Genomic DNA, 17751 nt, shown 5'->3' with positions numbered 1-17751 from the left:
ATCATTGTCGGCTCCGTAATACAGAGAACACTCATTGAAAGTCATTGATAAAAATAAATAAATAAATAAATAAAAAAAGCGTGGGGGTCTCCCCAATTCAATTACCAGGCCCTTCAGGTCTGGTATGGATATTAAGGGGAACCCTGCCTCAAATTTAAGAAAAAATTTGACGTGGGGTTCCCCCTAAATATCCATAACCAGACCCTTCAGGTCTGGTATGGATATTAAGGGGAACCCCGCGTCATATTTAAAAAAAAATTGACGTGGGGTCCCCCTAAAAATCCATACCAGACCCTTTATCCGAGCACGCAACCTGGCAGGCCGCAGGAAAAGAGGGGGGGACGAGAGAGCGGCCCCCCCTCCCTCCTGAACCGTACCAGGCCACATGCCCTCAACATTGGGAGGATGCTTTGGGGGTCTGTGACCCCTCAAAGCACCTTGTCCCCATGTTGATGAGGACAAGGGCCTCATCCCCACAACCGTGGCCGGTGGTTGTGGAGGTCTGCGGGCGGGGGGCTTATCAGAATCTGGAAGCCCCCTTTAACAAGGGGACCCCCAGATCCTGGCCCCCCCCTGTTTGAAATGGTAAGGGGGTACAAAAGTACCCCTACCATTTCACAAAGAAAGTGTAAAAAATAGTTAAATAAGACAAACACACTTTTGAAAAATTCCTTTATTAAAAAATAAAAAAATAAAGATTCCAGCGGTGGTAATCCACTCTTGCTATCCAGCGACGGACGGTCATCTCTCCAGCGATGGCTCATCTCATCCAGCGCAGCGAATCCATCCTCCGCGGAAGAGACACTGCAGGCATTCCGGTGGCCTGAAGTTTCTTATATACGGAGGGCGGGGCCACCCGTCACCTGACCCCGCCCCCCTCTGACGCAAGGGGAAACCTGGGGTTCCCTGTGACGTATGGGTGACCCCGCCCCCCTCTGATGTAACGGAAACCTACCTGTGTTACATCAGAGGGGTGCGGGGTCACCCATACATCACAGGGAACCCCGGGGTTCCCCTTGCATCAGAGGGGGCGGGGTCCGGTGACGGATGGCCCCGCCCTCCGTATATAAGAAACGTCAGCCCGCTGCAATCCCTGCAGTGTCTCCTCCATGGAGACAGAAGAAGGATGGATTCGCTGCGCTGGATGAGATGAGCCATCGCTGGAGAGATGACCGTCCGTCGCTGGATAGCAAGAGTGGATTACCGCCGCTGGAATCTTTTTTTTTTTTATTTATTTTTTTTTAATAAAGGAATTTTTCAAAAGTGTGTTTGTCTTATTTAACTATTTTTTACACTTTCTTTGTGAAATGGTAGGGGTACTTTTGTACCCCCTTACCATTTCAAACAGGGGGGGGGCAGGATCTAGGGGTCCCCTTGTTAAAGGGGGCTTCCAGATTCTGATAAGCCCCCCGCCCGCAGACCTCCACAACCACCGGCCACGGTTGTGGGGATGAGGCCCTTGTCCTCATCAACATGGGGACAAGGTGCTTTGAGGGGTCACAGACCCCCAAAGCATCCTCCCAATGTTGAGGGCATGTGGCCTGGTACGGTTCAGGAGGGAGGGGGGGCCGCTCTCTTGTCTCCCCCTCTTTTCCTGTGGCCTGCCAGGTTGCGTGCTCGGATAAAGGGTCTGGTATGGATTTTTAGGGGGACCCCCACGTCAATTTTTTTTAAAATTTGACGTGGGGTTCCCCTTAATATCCATACCAGACCTGAAGGGTCTGCTTATGGATATTTAGGGGGAACCCCACGTCAAATTTTTTCTTAAATTTGAGGCAGGGTTCCCCTTAATATCCATACCAGACCTGAAGGGCCTGGTAATTGAATTTGGGGGACCCCCACGCTTTTTTTTTATATATTTTTTTTTTTTATCAATGACTTTCAATGAGTGTTCTCTGTATTATGGGAGCCGACAATTCATAATAGCTGCGAGTGATTTTAAAGGACTTTTTTTCCTGCATAAATGACACTTTGTGCAGGGACAGTTCTAAGCACCAGAAACATGAGCCCCTTCACAGGCATACTATAGACACCCCCCCCCCCCCCCCCCTACGAAATTTAAAGGAATATTACACTTTTATTGTTTTACTTTGATCATTATTAAAATCACTGCTCCCGAAAAAACGGCCGTTTTTAAAACTTTTTTTTGCATTGATACATGTCCCCTGGGGCAGGACCCAGGTCCCCAAACACTTTTTAGGACAGTAACTTGCAGAATCTTTTCTCTCTGTCAAATCTTTTTTCTCTGTCGAATATTTTCTCTATATAATCTTGGACTAATAGAGGTAAGGTTAGGCACATTCGACCACAGGTTCTATAGACAGATAGTTATTGTCAGAGCCATGTCGAATCTCCTATTCTATATCGAACTGTTGTAACAATGAAAACGAAAATAAAGCATTTATTTATGTCGGATCTTTCGTTTTTCGGATTTTGTGCTTTCGTTATCGTTTGTCAAAATGAAAATAGCTGAAATTCGTACGAAAATGCATTTGGACGAAAACGAATGCACATGTCTAGTAAAGAGAATTTAACATATATCGCAGAATACATATTATACATACCTCCAGGTGTGTCAGGCTTTGAAAGCTCAATTCAGAAATCAACCCTTGCATTGAAAAGAAACTCCTCTTTTGCAGCGTATAGCCAGGTTAGGTGTTTTTAAGGGATTGATTTCAGAAATATATGGACAAATAAGTAAACAGGCTAATGGGGAGGGGAAATTACTAGACATGGGCGCCGTCAATAAATTCGTTTTGTTCTGTTCCGTTACGGTTCGTATTAAAATTCGTACTTCGTATTTCGTGTCCGAAATTAAATTTCAATTCGTACGAAACACGAATTGTCGTTAGGTTCGTTATCTTGTATGAACGTTCGTTACGATGAATTTAAAGGCAAAAATATACCTCAATATGACAGTCCATGCTGATGGAAGTTCGGTTTTTATCCGAAATACGAATTTTCGTTACATGAGGGGCTCCCACCATCCCTGTGCTGTGCTGACTTCCTCCTTCGGATTCGTAAACAAAAGTTTGTATTTCGTACAAAATTCGGACGCATGGCAATTCGTATTTCGGATCCTCCCAAACATACGAATTTAGGGAAATTCGTACGAATTTAGGGAAATTCGTACGAATTTTAGATTCCTACGAAACGAATTGGACATGTCTAGAAATTACACAGTCAGTAAAATTAAAATGGGAACGAGATATAGGGGTAATACCACAGGATCATTGGAGGAGAATACTGGAAGCATCCTTGTTGGTATCGGTTGCTCCATCACAGAAAATGTCGCAGTTAATGTTGCTAAATAGAGCATATTATACTCCCAAACGGTTATTTAATTTTGAAAGAAGAACGGATGATTGCTGCCCGAGATGTAGGGGTTCCGGAGACCTACTACATATGCTGTGGAAATGCCCCAAATTATTCCGTTATTGGGAAGGAGTGATTAAAACCCTGCAAGAAACATTTGACATTAGGCTGAAAAAAGAAGCGGTGGTATGCTTATTGGGCTATAGGCAGGAGCAAGGGGAAAATAAGAGCACGGTAGCTATTTGGAAGAGTATATTTCAAACTAGGAGACTGATAGCAATAAGATGGCAATCGAGGGTGCCTCCTACAGTTAAAAACTGGATTGATGCCATGAATGAAACCCTCCCCAAAGAGAGAGCAGCTTAGGTAAGGAGACGCAATCTCAAGGAGTATATTAGAATGTGGGAACCCTGATTGAAAGGAAAACATAGTAACCTACTAAGTAATTAAAATTTTAGGGGGAGCCAATGGGGGGGCGGGTTGATTTAAGCAGTAAGACAGGAAAATTAAATGTATAAAATGTAGGAAAAAAAAGAGGGATGGGGGGATGATTACCACCCCTGTGTTCCTCCTGTTATGTCACATAGAGGGATGGGTCTTTTTATCTTGAGTTTGATAGTACTTGGTATAATGTGGTCTTGGTAAGCTGCTATCTCTTTGTTTTTAAATATATGAGGGATTTTTTTTTTCCTGGATTAAATAAATGTGCGTTTTGTATCTTGTAATAGATATGATATATACCAAGATTGTATGTTGCTATAGTAAATGAGGAGAATTATTTGTATGGGGGGGGGGGGAAACATGGAAAAAAAAACGTAATAAAGATTAATAATAAAAAAAAAAAAAAAAAATATATATATATATATATATATATATATATATATATAATTATTATTATTATTATTATACTGGATTTATATAGCGCCAACAGTTTACACAGTGCTTTACAACATGACTACTTATGCAAATACATACACAATGGGGTTGATTTTTCTAAAAGGAAAATAGACTGCATTTTGCAAAGTTCAGTTACACTTTGCAAGAGCAGTTGCTCCAGAGATTAGTAAATGAGCAAAAGCTCTGCTGACTTCCATCATCCAATCATGTGCAAGCAAAAATGCTGTTTTCTTTATTTTCCTTGCATGTGATTGGGTACTCTTCTCAAAATTAAGCTTTACCTCATTTACTAAGCTCTGGAGCAACTGCACTCGCAGAGTGTAACTCCACTTTGCAAAGTGCACAGTCTATTTGCCTTTAGTAAATCAACCCCTATGCATACACACTGCATATACATACATCATATCTGCCAACAGTCCCAAATTTCCAGGGACATTCACATTTTCTAGACCCTTGTCCCGGTCTGTCAGTGTGTACATCACAGGAATTTGGCGTTGTCCCGGGTTGCTGGCCCACGACCTGCCGAAGCTTCAGGGTGTGAAGACATGGCCGCAGGGAATCTCCATGTGGCTAGCAGGTTTCTTCCGTGTGTACAGTGCAGAGGGGAGGGGCCTCTGAACTGGGAAGCTAACGGCTTCTCTCTTTAGTATACATGCACTTGTTCACTTGTACACTGATCTTGGTCAGCTGTCCGGGTCGGAGGCCCCTCCCTTCTGCACTCTACACAAAGAAGAGACCTTCTAGCCAGAGAGAGATCCCACGGGCACCACAGAGTTGCCGTCCGCACCCCCCTCTTAGTGAGCTGACAGCCAGCAGAGGTGCAGGGGGAGATGCTGCAGGCACCAGGATGTTGCAGGTGAATGGACATCATGGGGTGATCTGCTGGATGGTTTGTGTGTGGGGGGTAACACAGTGTGTTGTTGGATGTGCACATCATGTGAAGTCCTGTATCATGCCTGCACCCTCTCACCCTCTCCTGTACCATGCCTGCACCCTATCCTGTACCACGTTTGCACTCTCTCACCCTCTCCTGTACTATGCCCGCACCCTCACGCTCTCTGACCGCCTCTTGTATCATGTCCTCACACTCTCTGACCATCTCTTGTATCATGTCCTCACCTACCTCCCTTCTCCTCTCCAGGCAGTCAGTGAATCTAGAGCACTGATAATTGTTTACATCTCTAGAATAGAAATTCCAGAGATTTCACGATTTCCATTATGACCCAGTTACCAGATCGAAATTTGAACAGTGCCAGGTCAATAGCTCAAAGTTCCCAGGTAGGAGTATAGGTTATACATCCCATTTCTAACTGCAAGATAGAATGGGTGGGAGAAAGTTTATTTTTTAAAATGTTAAAATGTTGGTGTAAATGAAAATGCTTTTATTTACTATAAGGTTGAAGATTGAAAGGAAAAAAGAGTTAGAGGTAGAAATGAACTAATCAAAATCATATGCAAAGCAAACACCTTGGCTGTGTGACGGATTAAAAAAAACAGCAACAACATTCACCTGTTTGAATGAGAAACAAACTCTTATTAACAAATGTTAGGACCGCAATACTTTGCATTGCAGAGCAGCAAAAATTATACCCCCCTGTAGCTTTCAGCAGGCAGTACCACTGCGGAATGCAACTTATGCAAGTGAATGGGCCCCTGCTGCAACCATCAGCCAAATGTTAGGCTCCTGGTCAGTGGCGGCTGGTGACGTTTTTGGATGGGGGGCGCCAGACCCCGCCCATCATGACCCCGCCCATCATTTTGCCCCCTCCCACTTCTCATAAAATACGCCCCTTATGTAATCTGAAAAAAATTTTGGCGTGGGTTCCCCCCTCCGAGGGCATACCAGGCCCTTAGGTCTGGTATGGATTCCAAGGGGAACCCCCTACGCCGAAAAAACGGCGTGGGGGTCCCCCCAGATCCACACCAGACCCTTATCCGAGCACGCTACCCGGCCGGCCAGGAAAGGGGGTGGGGACGAGCGGGCGGCCCCCCCCTCCTGAGCCGTACCAGGCCGCGTGCCCTCAACATGGGGGGGTGCCTTGGGGGAGGGGGGCGTGCGGCCCCCCCACCCCAAAGCACCTTGTCCCCATGTTGATGAGGACAAGGGCCTCTTCCCGACAACCCTGGCCGTTGGTTGTCGGGGTCTGCGGGCGGGGGGCTTATCGGAATCCGGGAGCCCCCTTTAATAAGGGGGCCCCGGATACCGGCCCCCCACCCTATGTGAATGAGTATGGGGTACAATGTACCCCTACCCATTCACCTGTGAAAAAAAAGTACAAAAAAAACACAACACAGGGTTACAATATTTTATTGCACAGCTCCGGGGGTCTTCCGTCTTCGGGGGTCTTCTCGCCGGACTCCTCCGCTATCTTCTTGTAGCTTTTGCTAGCGGAGGAGCCCGGCTTTCTTCCTCGCCACCGGCCTCTTCTCCCGACTTCGGGGGTCTTGTCCCCCTCTTCGGTTCTTCTGCCGGGCCACCGCGCCTTCTTATAGGTCTTTTACAGGCGGTGGCCCGGTCTTCTGTCACCGCCGCCGCCGCCCGTTCTTCTTCTTCTTCTCCTTCTTCCCCCAGGAGATGTTGCCTCGACGATCTCCCTGGCCGGAATGCCAGGGACGCGCTGCGCTGCCACTTATATAGGGACAATGGGGCGGTGTCACATGGGTTGATGTCACATGGGTTGGTCACATGGGTTGATGTCACATGGCGACTGTGACATCAACCCATGTGACCAACCCATGTGACATCAACCCATGTGACACCGCCCCATTGTCCCTATATAAGTGGCAGCGCAGCGCGTCCCTGGCATTCCGGCCAGGGAGATCGTCGAGGCAACATCTCCTGGAGAAGAAGGAGAAGAAGAAGAAGAAGAACGGGCGGCGGCGGCGGCGGCGATAGAAGACCGGGCCACCGCCTGTAAAAGAGCTATAAGAAGGCGCGGTGGCCCGGCAGAAGAACCGAAGAGGGGGACAAGACCCCCGAAGTCGGAAGAAGAGGCCGGCGGCGAGGAAGAAAGCCGGGCTCCTCCGCTAGTAAAAGAGCTACAAGAAGATAGCGGAGGAGTCCGGCGAGAAGACCCCCGAAGACGGAAGACCCCCGGAGCTGTGCAATAAAATATTTTAACCCTGTGTTGTGTTTTTTTTTGTACTTTTTTTCACAGGTGAATGGGTAGGGGTACATTGTACCCCATACTCATTCACATAGGGTGGGGAGGCCGGTATCCGGGGCCCCCTTATTAAAGGGGGCTCCCGGATTCCGATAAGCCCCCCGCCCGCAGACCCCGACAACCAACGGCCAGGGTTGTCGGGAAGAGGCCCTTGTCCTCATCAACATGGGGACAAGGTGCTTTGGGGTGGGGGGGCCGCACGCCCCCCTCCCCCAAGGCACCCCCCCATGTTGAGGGCACGCGGCCTGGTACGGCTCAGGAGGGGGGGCCGCCCGCTCGTCCCCACCCCCTTTCCTGGCCGGCCGGGTAGCGTGCTCGGATAAGGGTCTGGTGTGGATCTGGGGGGGACCCCCACGCCGTTTTTTCGGCGTAGGGGGCTCCCCTTGGAATCCATACCAGACCTAAGGGCCTGGTATGCTCTCGGAGGGGGAACCCACGTCAAATTTTTTTTCAGAAATTTGGCGTGGAGTTCCCCCTTCAGAGCTCATTCTCTGATTGGCCACGGCAAAAGTCGCCTGGCCTGGGGAAACCTTTCTGGCTGTGAAAGCTTTTTGCATTCATTCAGCTAAATGCATGAACATTCTCAACAAAGTAGAAACTAGAAAGCCTTTATGCGGTGACTCACCTGTCTCACTGTCTGGCAGCTCCGCTCGGGCTAAGGAACGGAGCTGCCGACGTCACTTCCGGGTTTTGTGAAGCAGCCGAAAGCCGGAAGTGACTGCCTGTCTAAGAATGACAATGCTCCCGCCCGTAGAATCACAGTGATTTTACGGGCGGAAGCTAGTCGGCGTTCTGCAGTGCGCCGCAAGGCGGGTTTTTAACCCGCAAATGAAGCGCCATGGATGCAATCTTGTGATTGCATCGACGTGGCGCTTCTCATAGTGCACTGTGACCGGCGCCACAGTACACTATGTCAAATTGTTAAATGACATTTTTTTTTTTTTTTTAAATGTCTTAAAGGGCCCGTTTTTTTTTTTTTTTTTTTTTTACTTTTTTTTTTTTTTCACCTAGGGAGAGGGGGGGCGGCACCCGGGCGCCCCCTATGGGCGGGCCGCCACTGCTCCTGGTTGCTGCATAGTATTCCCATTCCAACAAAAAGCTGTAAAAAAACAGGCATTTTGGAGAAAGCAGCTGCTTCTGTGCTGCTCAGTGAAAAGCAAGCAATATTGAATTGTAAAATGTATTTTTTATGTAATCTATAAACAAAATATAATAACACAATTCTCTTTTATTTTATCACATTACTTGTAAAAATTTAAAAAATGTTTCTTGTACAAAAGCATGTCAAAGTTATTTGAAAATTAAAATAGGCAAATCTTATTTGCCCAAAAGTTATATCCTGTAGCTTTTCTTCACCAACCAAGAGTGGCTCACCTGGTAGAGAAATCTGGGATGGCCAATCCCTCCACATGAATGAAAACATATTTCAAAAGGTTCGATCAAAGTCTTACCCTAGGTTCACACTATAGCGTTTCTGCGGGCCGCCTTTGGACAGGCACAGCAGCCCATTAATTTCAATAAGCTGCTGTGCCTGCATTTCCCGCAGAAAAAGGTGCAAGCACCTTTTTCAAAACGTGGCCCACAGAAAAATTGCATGATCATTTTGACTGTGGTTCCTGTACACGCACTGCTTATTTTCATGCTTAGGGGAGCCATTCAGAATCAATGGAAGCCCCACACGGTTTCACAGAGCAGTGTGTTTTCACTGTTTGTGGTTGCGGAGGCAGGAATCACTGTGCTTTCCGCACCCACAGCCACACACATAGGTGTGAACCAAGCCTTAGCCACAGAGGCGTAGCTTGAAGCTTGTGGGCCTTGATGCAAAAGTTGACCTGCCCCCCCCCCCCCCCCCACTACCACCGTGTGTGCCGATACACCCACCCCAGTGGCTTAAGATTTCTCCAAGAATCACCCCTGGAGAATCAGAGGACGGGGAACACATTCCTGGAGAATCAGAGGACAGGAACCCCTGACAGGCCACTTGGCAGAGCTCCTTTCCCATCCCAGCACTGTAAACAGCCCCCCCCCCACCCCACAATACACAGGGCTGAAATCACATTCCTTTACACACAATCTATCAGTCTTCACAGGGTGTATCTGGCTTATATGTTGCCATTCTGACCTGTGAAATTCTATGGTTGGAACGGCAGTGTAGTTGCAGTAGGCAAATACACCCTATGCAGATCATGGCTGACAGGCTGTGTTGTAAAGGAATGTGATTTCAGCCCTGCGGAGAAGGATCATTATAGAGTGCTGTAATGGGAAAGGAGCTCAGCAGCTGGGCATAGCATCCAGGGTGGAGGGGGTGGTCAGGGGGCTTTGGGGGAGGAGAACTTAGATCTGGGGGGGCAAAGCCCCATGACATGAAATTCTTCAGGGGCCCCTCAGGAGGTGTTACGGGATTTGTTTTAGCACTTTCTGAAGGTTTCTCTGTCACTGTTGGCAGGTGTTGGGGGAAGGTCACCTCCCGGAGATGCGTGCCTTTTCCCCAGTTGTCAGGAAAGTGGGGTAAGCGACATCCCCGGGTGGGGAGGGATAACAAAGAATCCCAGCTAGTGACTAGAAGACACTGAGCGCTGTCTTACCTCATCAGTGACATCGCTCTCATTGTGGCTACAGGATGGCACTCTCCTCCTCTTAACTCGCTGAGCTCGGTTCCATGTTGCCAGCACACAGCACAGACACTTCCTAATCCTGGGCTCCTCTCCATTCATGAAATGGCTCACAGCTTCTCCCCAGCCAATGAGAACTGAGGGGTGCAGACTGTGGAAGGCAAAATGGAAGCCCAGTATTGGAGCATGGCTGTGGGGCCCTAGGTCAGAACGGAGCTGGACTTTCTGGAGGATATGATAATATGACGGGGAGGCTGCAGGGGCCCCCTGGAGCTAGGGGCGGGGTTTGCTATTGTGACCCCTGCAACCCCTTATGCTACACCCATGCCTAGCCATTGAAGCCAACTACCAATGCCTTATGATGAGGTACTTGTTCCCCAAATCCCCCATACATTGCCAGTGTATCCCTCACAATGTTTTTTGAGGTTTCAGCTTCAGAGGTTTAAAGAAAGTGAGCTGACAGAAATGTAAGCAAAAACAGCAACAGCATGCTGAAAATTACTACTATCATTCAAGCAAGTAGCTTTCAAGAAAAGGATAATTGTGTACACATAAAAAAAAAAAATATGTAAATTACCTTTTTCCAGTCTTCTCATTTCCAGGATCCCTTTGATGGAATATCGATTTGGATCTGGAAATATTAGGATTTGGACGCTCAATCTTCATCCCTGCAGCCACCACTCTAATATAAATAAAAAGGACTTTCTCTAACAGCAGTAGTTTTCTGAGGGCATAACAATAGTACAAACTGTATGTAAAACAAATATATATGTATTTTTACACTGGCTGACGGGATTGTGAACAGTGTATGTGTCACCTAGGTTTATAACCTTGACCATAGTGAGGGGCTCCAGGGTTAATGACTGATATTGAGAAAACTAGAGTAAAACCTTGGATTGTGAGGATAATTTGTACCCGAAAACATGCTTGTAATCCAAAACACTCTTATATTAAAGCCAATTTTCCCATAAGAAATAATGGAAACTCAAATGATTTGTTCCATTTATTCATAAGTCCTTCAGTATATAGTCCATATAAAAAAGATTATAGAAATGTGATAGGTTGTGTAGCCATAAAATGTCCATCTACAAATGGAAGCCTCCACAAGGGGATTAGAAGCAAAATCCAGCAGGAGCTGCAGAGTATAAAAGAGAAGAGAGGCGCCTCTAAGCAGGGCCGTTTTTAACACAGGGCAAAAGGGGCAACTGCCCTGGGCCCTGTCATTGTGGGGGGCCCGCCAAAGCAGCTGTCCCTTGTGCCCGCGCTGCCTGCAAATTGGGGCCCCAACCATGCCATGATAACCCAGCCGAGCGCAGAAATAAATTGCTGTATTCCCCAGCCAGGGATGGGGGCAAGGCCGGGAGCTCCACTGCCGCTCTGACCTCGCTCATGCAGCCTGTATGCTCGGAGGCTTGGAGCTGACATCGGAGTAGGAGAGATGAGAGCCCCACCTCCGGACCTCTTTGAGCCCCGCCTTCGGACCTCTTTGATCCCCGCCTCCAGACCTTTGAGTCCCGCCCCCGGACCTTTGCGAGTCCCGCCCCCGGAACTTTCCAAGCTCTGCCTCCAGACCCCTGAGGGCCCCGCACCTGGACCCCTGAAGGCCCCGCACCTGGACCCCTGAAGGCCCCACACCTGGACCCCTGAAGGCCCTATCCCTGAATCAATGAGAGTGGGTGGGTGGTGAGCCTGACTGGCTAGGTAGGTCATTCTCCCCATAGACTGCTTGATGACTGTTATATTAACCCTAACCTGTTTTTTATGAACAGTATAGCTATACACTGCTATGAAAATTTTTAAAATGGTTACTTAGTTTATCACCTCCTGGTCTCTGGTCATCTCCTGTATTATATCCGCAGTCTCTGGTCATCTCCTGTATTAGATTTTCAGTCTCTGGTCATCTCCTGTATTAGATTTGCAGTCTCTGGTCATCTCCTTTATTATATCCGCAGTCTCTGGTCATCTCCTGTATTAGATTTGTAGTCTCTGGTCATCTCCTGTATTAGATCTGCAGTCTCTGGTCATCTCCTGTATTATATCCGCAGTCTCTGGTCATCTCCTGTATTAGATTTTCAGTCTCTGGTCATCTCCTGTATTATATCCGCAGTCTCTGGTCATCTCCTGTATTATATCCGCAGTCTCTGGTCATCTCCTGTATTATATCCGCAGTCTCTGGTCATCTCCTGTATTAGATTTGCAGTCTCTGGTCATCTCCTGTATTAGATTTGCAGTCTCTGGTCATCTCCTGTATTAGATTTGCAGTCTCTGGTCATCTCCTTTATTATATCCGCAGTCTCTGGTCATCTCCTATATTAGATTTGCAGTCTCTGGTCATCTCCTGTATTAGATTTGCAGTCTCTGGTCATCTCCTGTATTAGATTTGCAGTCTCTGGTCATCTCCTGTATTAGATCCGCAGTCTCTGGTCATCTCCTGTATTAGATCCGCAGTCTCTGGTCATCTCCTGTATTAGATCCGCAGTCTCTGGTCATCTCCTGTATTATATCCGCAGTCTCTGGTCATCTCCTGTATTAGATTTGCAGTCTCTGGTCATCTCCTGTATTAGATTTGCAGTCTCTGGTCATCTCCTGTATTAGATTTGCAGTCTCTGGTCATCTCCTTTATTATATCCGCAGTCTCTGGTCATCTCCTATATTAGATTTGCAGTCTCTGGTCATCTCCTGTATTAGATTTGCAGTCTCTGGTCATCTCCTGTATTAGATCCGCAGTCTCTGGTCATCTCCTGTATTAGATCCGCAGTCTCTGGTCATCTCCTGTATTAGATCCGCAGTCTCTGGTCATCTCCTGTATTAGATCCGCAGTCTCTGGTCATCTCCTGTATTAGATCCGCAGTCTCTGGTCATCTCCTGTATTAGATCCGCAGTCTCTGGTCATCTCCTGTCTTACGTTTCTCAGTGAGCAGTAATGATGTGCAGTAACCTCTAGCAATGAATGAGGAAGCAGAAATTATGTGTTGTAACCTCTAGCAACCAGTTAGTGATCGGTAATAATATGCTGTATCATCTGGCAACCAATTGCAATTTCTGCCTGATCTGCTGCAGTAAACTGATTTGGGTCTTGCTGCTATTTGTTATATGTCTAATAGCGGTTGGGGGCCCCAAGAAAATGTTTTCCCAGGGCCCAATCAACATTAAAGATGGCCCTGCCTCTAAGTGTAGCGATATGGTTACATTTAGCAGCTGATGATTAACCACTTCAATAACGTGCACTTTCCCCCCTTCCTGCCCAGGATAATTTTCAGCTTTCAGCGATGTCACATTTTGAATGACAATTGCACAGCTATGCAACACTGTGCCCAAACTAAATTTTTATAATTTACTTCCCACAAATAGAGCTTTTTTTTGGTGGTATTTGATCACCACTGGGGTTTTTATTTTTTTGCTAAACAAACTAAAAAAGCCCAACATTTTGAAAAAAAAAGGTTTTCTTTGTTTCTGTTATAAATTTTGTTTTCTCCTTCACTGAGGGGCACTGATGGGCATTGATGAGGAGGTACTGATATGTAGAATTGATGGGCACTGATAAGCAGCACTAATGTGCAGCACTGATGGGCATCGATAGGCGGCACTGATATGCAGCACTGATGGGCACTGATAGGCGGCACTGATGGGCACTGATAGGTGGCACTGATGGACACTAATAGATGGCACTGATGGGCAGCACTGATGATGACAGGTTTTATGATGGACACTGATTGGCTCTGTGATAGGCACTGGTTGGCACTGTTGTGGGCACTGATGGGCACTAAGGATGAGCCGAACAAAATCTAAAGTGCTAATTTTAAAGGCTAATATGCAACTTATTGTCCTAAAAAGTGTTTGGGGACCTGGGTCCTGCCCCAGGGGACATGTATCAATGCAAAAAAAAGTTTTTAAAAACTGAAGTTTTTTTGGGAGAAGTGATTTTAATAATGCTTAAAGTGAAACAATAAAAGTGTAATATTCCTTTCAATTTCGTACCTGGGGGGTGTCTATAGTTTGCCTGTGAAGGGACGCATGTTTCCCGTGCTTAGAACTGTCCCTGCACAAAGTGTAATTGTCCCTGTGTCCCTGCACAAAGTGTAATTTCTGCAGGAAAAAAAGTAATTTAAAATCACTTACGGCTATAATGAATTGTCGGCTCCCCGTAATACAGAGACCAGTCATTGAAAGTCATTGATAAAAAAAAAGCAAAAAAAAAGCGTGGGGTTCCCCCAAATTCAATTACCAGGCCCTTCAGGTCTGGTATGGATAGTAAGGGGAACCTTGCGTCAAATTAAAAAAAAAATGATGTGCGGTTCCCCCCAAATATCCATACCATACCCTTCAGGTCTGGTACGGATTTTAAGGGGAACTCCTCGCCAAATTAAAAAAAAAATGGCGTGGAGTTCCCCCTAAAAATCCATACTAGATCCTTTATCCGAGCACGCAACCTGGCAGGCAGCAGGAAAAGAGGGGGGCGAGAGAGCGCCCCCCTCCTGAAATGTACCAGGCAACACGCCCTCAACATTGGGAGGATGCTTTGGGGGTCTGTGACCCCCCAAAGAACCTTGTCCCCATGTTGATGAGGACAAGGGCCTCATCCCCACAACCCTGGCCGGTGGTTGTGGGGGTCTGTGGGCGGGGGGCTTATCAGAATCTGGAAGCCTCCTTTAACAAGGGGACTCCCAGATCCCACCCCCCATTTGAAATGGTAAGGGCCTACCATTTCACAAAGAAAGTGTAAAAGAATGTTAAAAAAGACACACACACACCGTTGCAAAAGTCATTTATTAAAAATTTAAAATATGTAAAAAAGATTCCAGCGGTGGTAATCCACTCTTGCTATCCAGCGGCAGATGATCATCTTTCCCGGGTCCAGGGATGGCTGATCTGATCCAGCGATGGGTGATCTTTCCCTCCAGTGCAGCGCATCCATCCTCTGTCTCCACTGGTGGAGACACTGCGGGGATCCCGGCAGCTTGACATTTCCTATATGAGGAGGGCGGGGCCACCCATCACCTGACCCGCCCCGCTCTGATGTAACACAGGTTTCCATTACAAGTGTCAATATTTTGTGTGGCCACCATTATTTTTCAGCACTTCCTTAACCCTCTTGGGCATGGAGTTCACCAGAGCTTCACAGGTTGCCACTGGAGTCCTTTTCCACTCCTCCAAGATGATAACATGAAGCTGGTGGATGTTAGAGACCCTGCGCTCCTCCATCTTCTGTTTGAGGATGCCCCACAGATGCTCCATAGGGTTTAGGTCTGGAGACATGCTAGGCCAGTCCATCACCTTTACCCTCAGCTTCTTTAGCAAGGCAGTGGTTATCTTGGGTGTGTGTTTTAGAGTCGTTATGTTGGAATACTGCCCTGTGGCCCAGTCTTCGAAGGGAGATGATCTTGCTCTGCTTCAGTATGTCACAGTACATGTTGGCATTCATGGTCCCCTTAATGAACTGTAGTTCCACAATGCCAGCAGCAATCATGCAGCCCCAGATCATAACTCTCCCACCTCCATGCTTGATTGTAGGAAAGACACACTTGTCTTTGTACTCCTCATCTGGTTGCCGCCACACACGCTTGACACCATCTGAATCAAATAAGTTTATCTTGGTCTCATCGGACCACAGGACGTGGTCCCAGTAATCCTTGTTCTTGGTCTGCTTGTCTTCAGCAAACTGTTTGCAGGCTTTCTTGTGCATCATCTTCAGAAGAGGCTTCCTTCTGGGACGACACGCAGACCAATTTGATGTAGCGTGTGGTCTGAGCACTGACAGGCTGACCCTCCACCCCTTCAACCTCTGTGTAGTGATATAGTCGTAATGGGTAGATGAGAATTATTTACTTATTAGTATAATGTGAGTAATTTCCAGCACTTACCTGGTTCTTCCAGAGAGATGCATTTATTAAAACTTCAGACAGAACAAAGTCCATAGGATACGTGCAACAGATGACAAAGTCCAACAGAGTAAATATGACAACGATCAGTAGCCTTCAGAGTCCCACTTGTCTTACACAATATCTAGACCTGTGGCCCTCTGATTGTCAGCTTGGATCATCCCCCTGAAATACTAGTACACTGGGGGGGTTCTGCTGGGTCAACCCAAAATACTCTTTGATCTTATTGTTAATCAAAGTGAAAAGCCACCATTTCCATGAATACTCCCTCAAGTCTAATTAACATCAATAAATACTTCTTCTATGGTTCTTTATCATCCTTAAGCATGTAAACAATGTACCCTTTGAAATGTTCAAATATAGTAACAGGCCATTCCTCACATACCTAGGTAGACTTGCATACGATTAACCAATTCCCGACCGGCACGCGCCGATGTACGTCGGCAGAATGGCACGGGCAGGCATATTGGCGTACAGCTACATCCATTTTTATATGCCGCCCTGCCATCACCTGCACACTGCCGGTGGTGCACTCGCGTGCCCATCGATACCCCCGTGAGTCCGGTCGTGGGTGCCGCGGACTCGATCGCCGCAGGGATACCCGCGATCATCTCATGGGAGGCTGAACAGGAAGATGACGTTGTAAACAGCATCTCCCTGTTCTGCCTAGCAACAGGTGACGCTGATCTCTGCTCCATCTGATTGGAGCAGAGATCAGTGTTCACTAACACAAAGGCCAGCCCCCCACAGTTAGTAACACTTAACCCCTACACTGCCACCCCCTGGTTAACCCCTTCACTACTATTGTCATTAGCACAGGAATCAATGCATTTGTATAGCACTGATTGCTGTATAAATGACAATGGTCCCAAAAATGTGTCAAAAATGTCCGATGTGTCCTCCATAATGTCGCAGTCACAATAAAAATTGCTGATCGCCGCCATTACTAGTAAAAAAAGAAAAAATTATTAATAAAAATGCCATAAAACGATCCCCTATTTTGTAAACACTATAACTTTTGTGCAAACCAATCAATAATCGCTTATTGCAATTTTTTTAACCAAAAATATGTTGAAGAATACGTATCGGCCTAAACTGAGAGAAAAAAATGTTTTTATATATATTTTCGGGGATATTTATTATAACAAAAAGTAAAAAATAATGCGCTTTTTTCATTTACAAGCACCGAGATAGAGAGCACTGGCACCAGAACCGTGATAAAGAACACTGACACCAGCACCGTGATAGAGAGCACTGACACCAGCACTGAGATAGAGAGCACTCACACCAGAACCGAGATAGAGAGCACTGACACCAGCACCATGATAGAGAGCACTGACACCAGCACCATGATAGAGAGCACTGACACCAGCATCATGAGAGCACTGACACCAGCACCGTGATAGAGAGCACTGAGACCACACCAGCACCGAGTTAGAGAGCACTGACACCAGCACCGAGATAAAGAGCACTGACACCAGCACCATGATAGAGAGCACTGACACCAGCACTGTGATAGAGAGCACTGAGACCACACCAGCACCGAGATAAAGAGCACTGACACCAGCACAGAGATAGAGAGCACTGACACTACACCAGCACGGAGATAGAGAGCACTGACACCAGCACTGATACCAGCAACTCGCTGCGAGACCCAAAAATATGACACCGCTCAACCTCTTCAAACAGGAGGGTACAGGCATATAGTACGGTGTGCTTTTTTGTACAAGGAAGTGAGCTAAAGGTAGAAAAAAGGTCTGTGTGCTAGATGAAATAAATCATTTATAGAGTTATGCACATACATGGTCTACTGGTCACATGTGTTGAATTCCTCCGAGATCCATGCCTCATTAATTTTTATAAACGTGAGGTAGTCAACACTGT

The 17751-nt window shown here is 46.8% G+C and overlaps 1 protein-coding gene across 2 annotated transcripts in view; it reads right to left on the bottom strand.

The window, feature by feature from the left end:
* The window catches only part of LOC143974694 (beta-1,4-galactosyltransferase 1-like), a 336266-nt gene that overhangs the window by 37778 nt on the left and 280737 nt on the right, over positions 1-17751 (bottom strand). For both annotated transcript variants that reach the window (XM_077476323.1, XM_077476324.1), the window contains exon 6: positions 10566-10670. In XM_077476323.1, the coding sequence (XP_077332449.1) occupies positions 10566-10670 (105 nt within the window). The remainder of the gene's footprint in view (positions 1-10565; positions 10671-17751) is intronic.

The sequence above is a fragment of the Lithobates pipiens genome, unplaced genomic scaffold (assembly GCF_037356315.1).
Source record: "Lithobates pipiens isolate NorthernLeopardFrog02 unplaced genomic scaffold, aLitPip1_a1.2 Scaffold_13, whole genome shotgun sequence".
In the NCBI taxonomy this organism is placed as follows: domain Eukaryota; kingdom Metazoa; phylum Chordata; class Amphibia; order Anura; family Ranidae; genus Lithobates; species Lithobates pipiens.
Note: the sequence above shows the minus strand (reverse complement) of the source record. Positions and strands in the feature narration are given on the sequence as shown.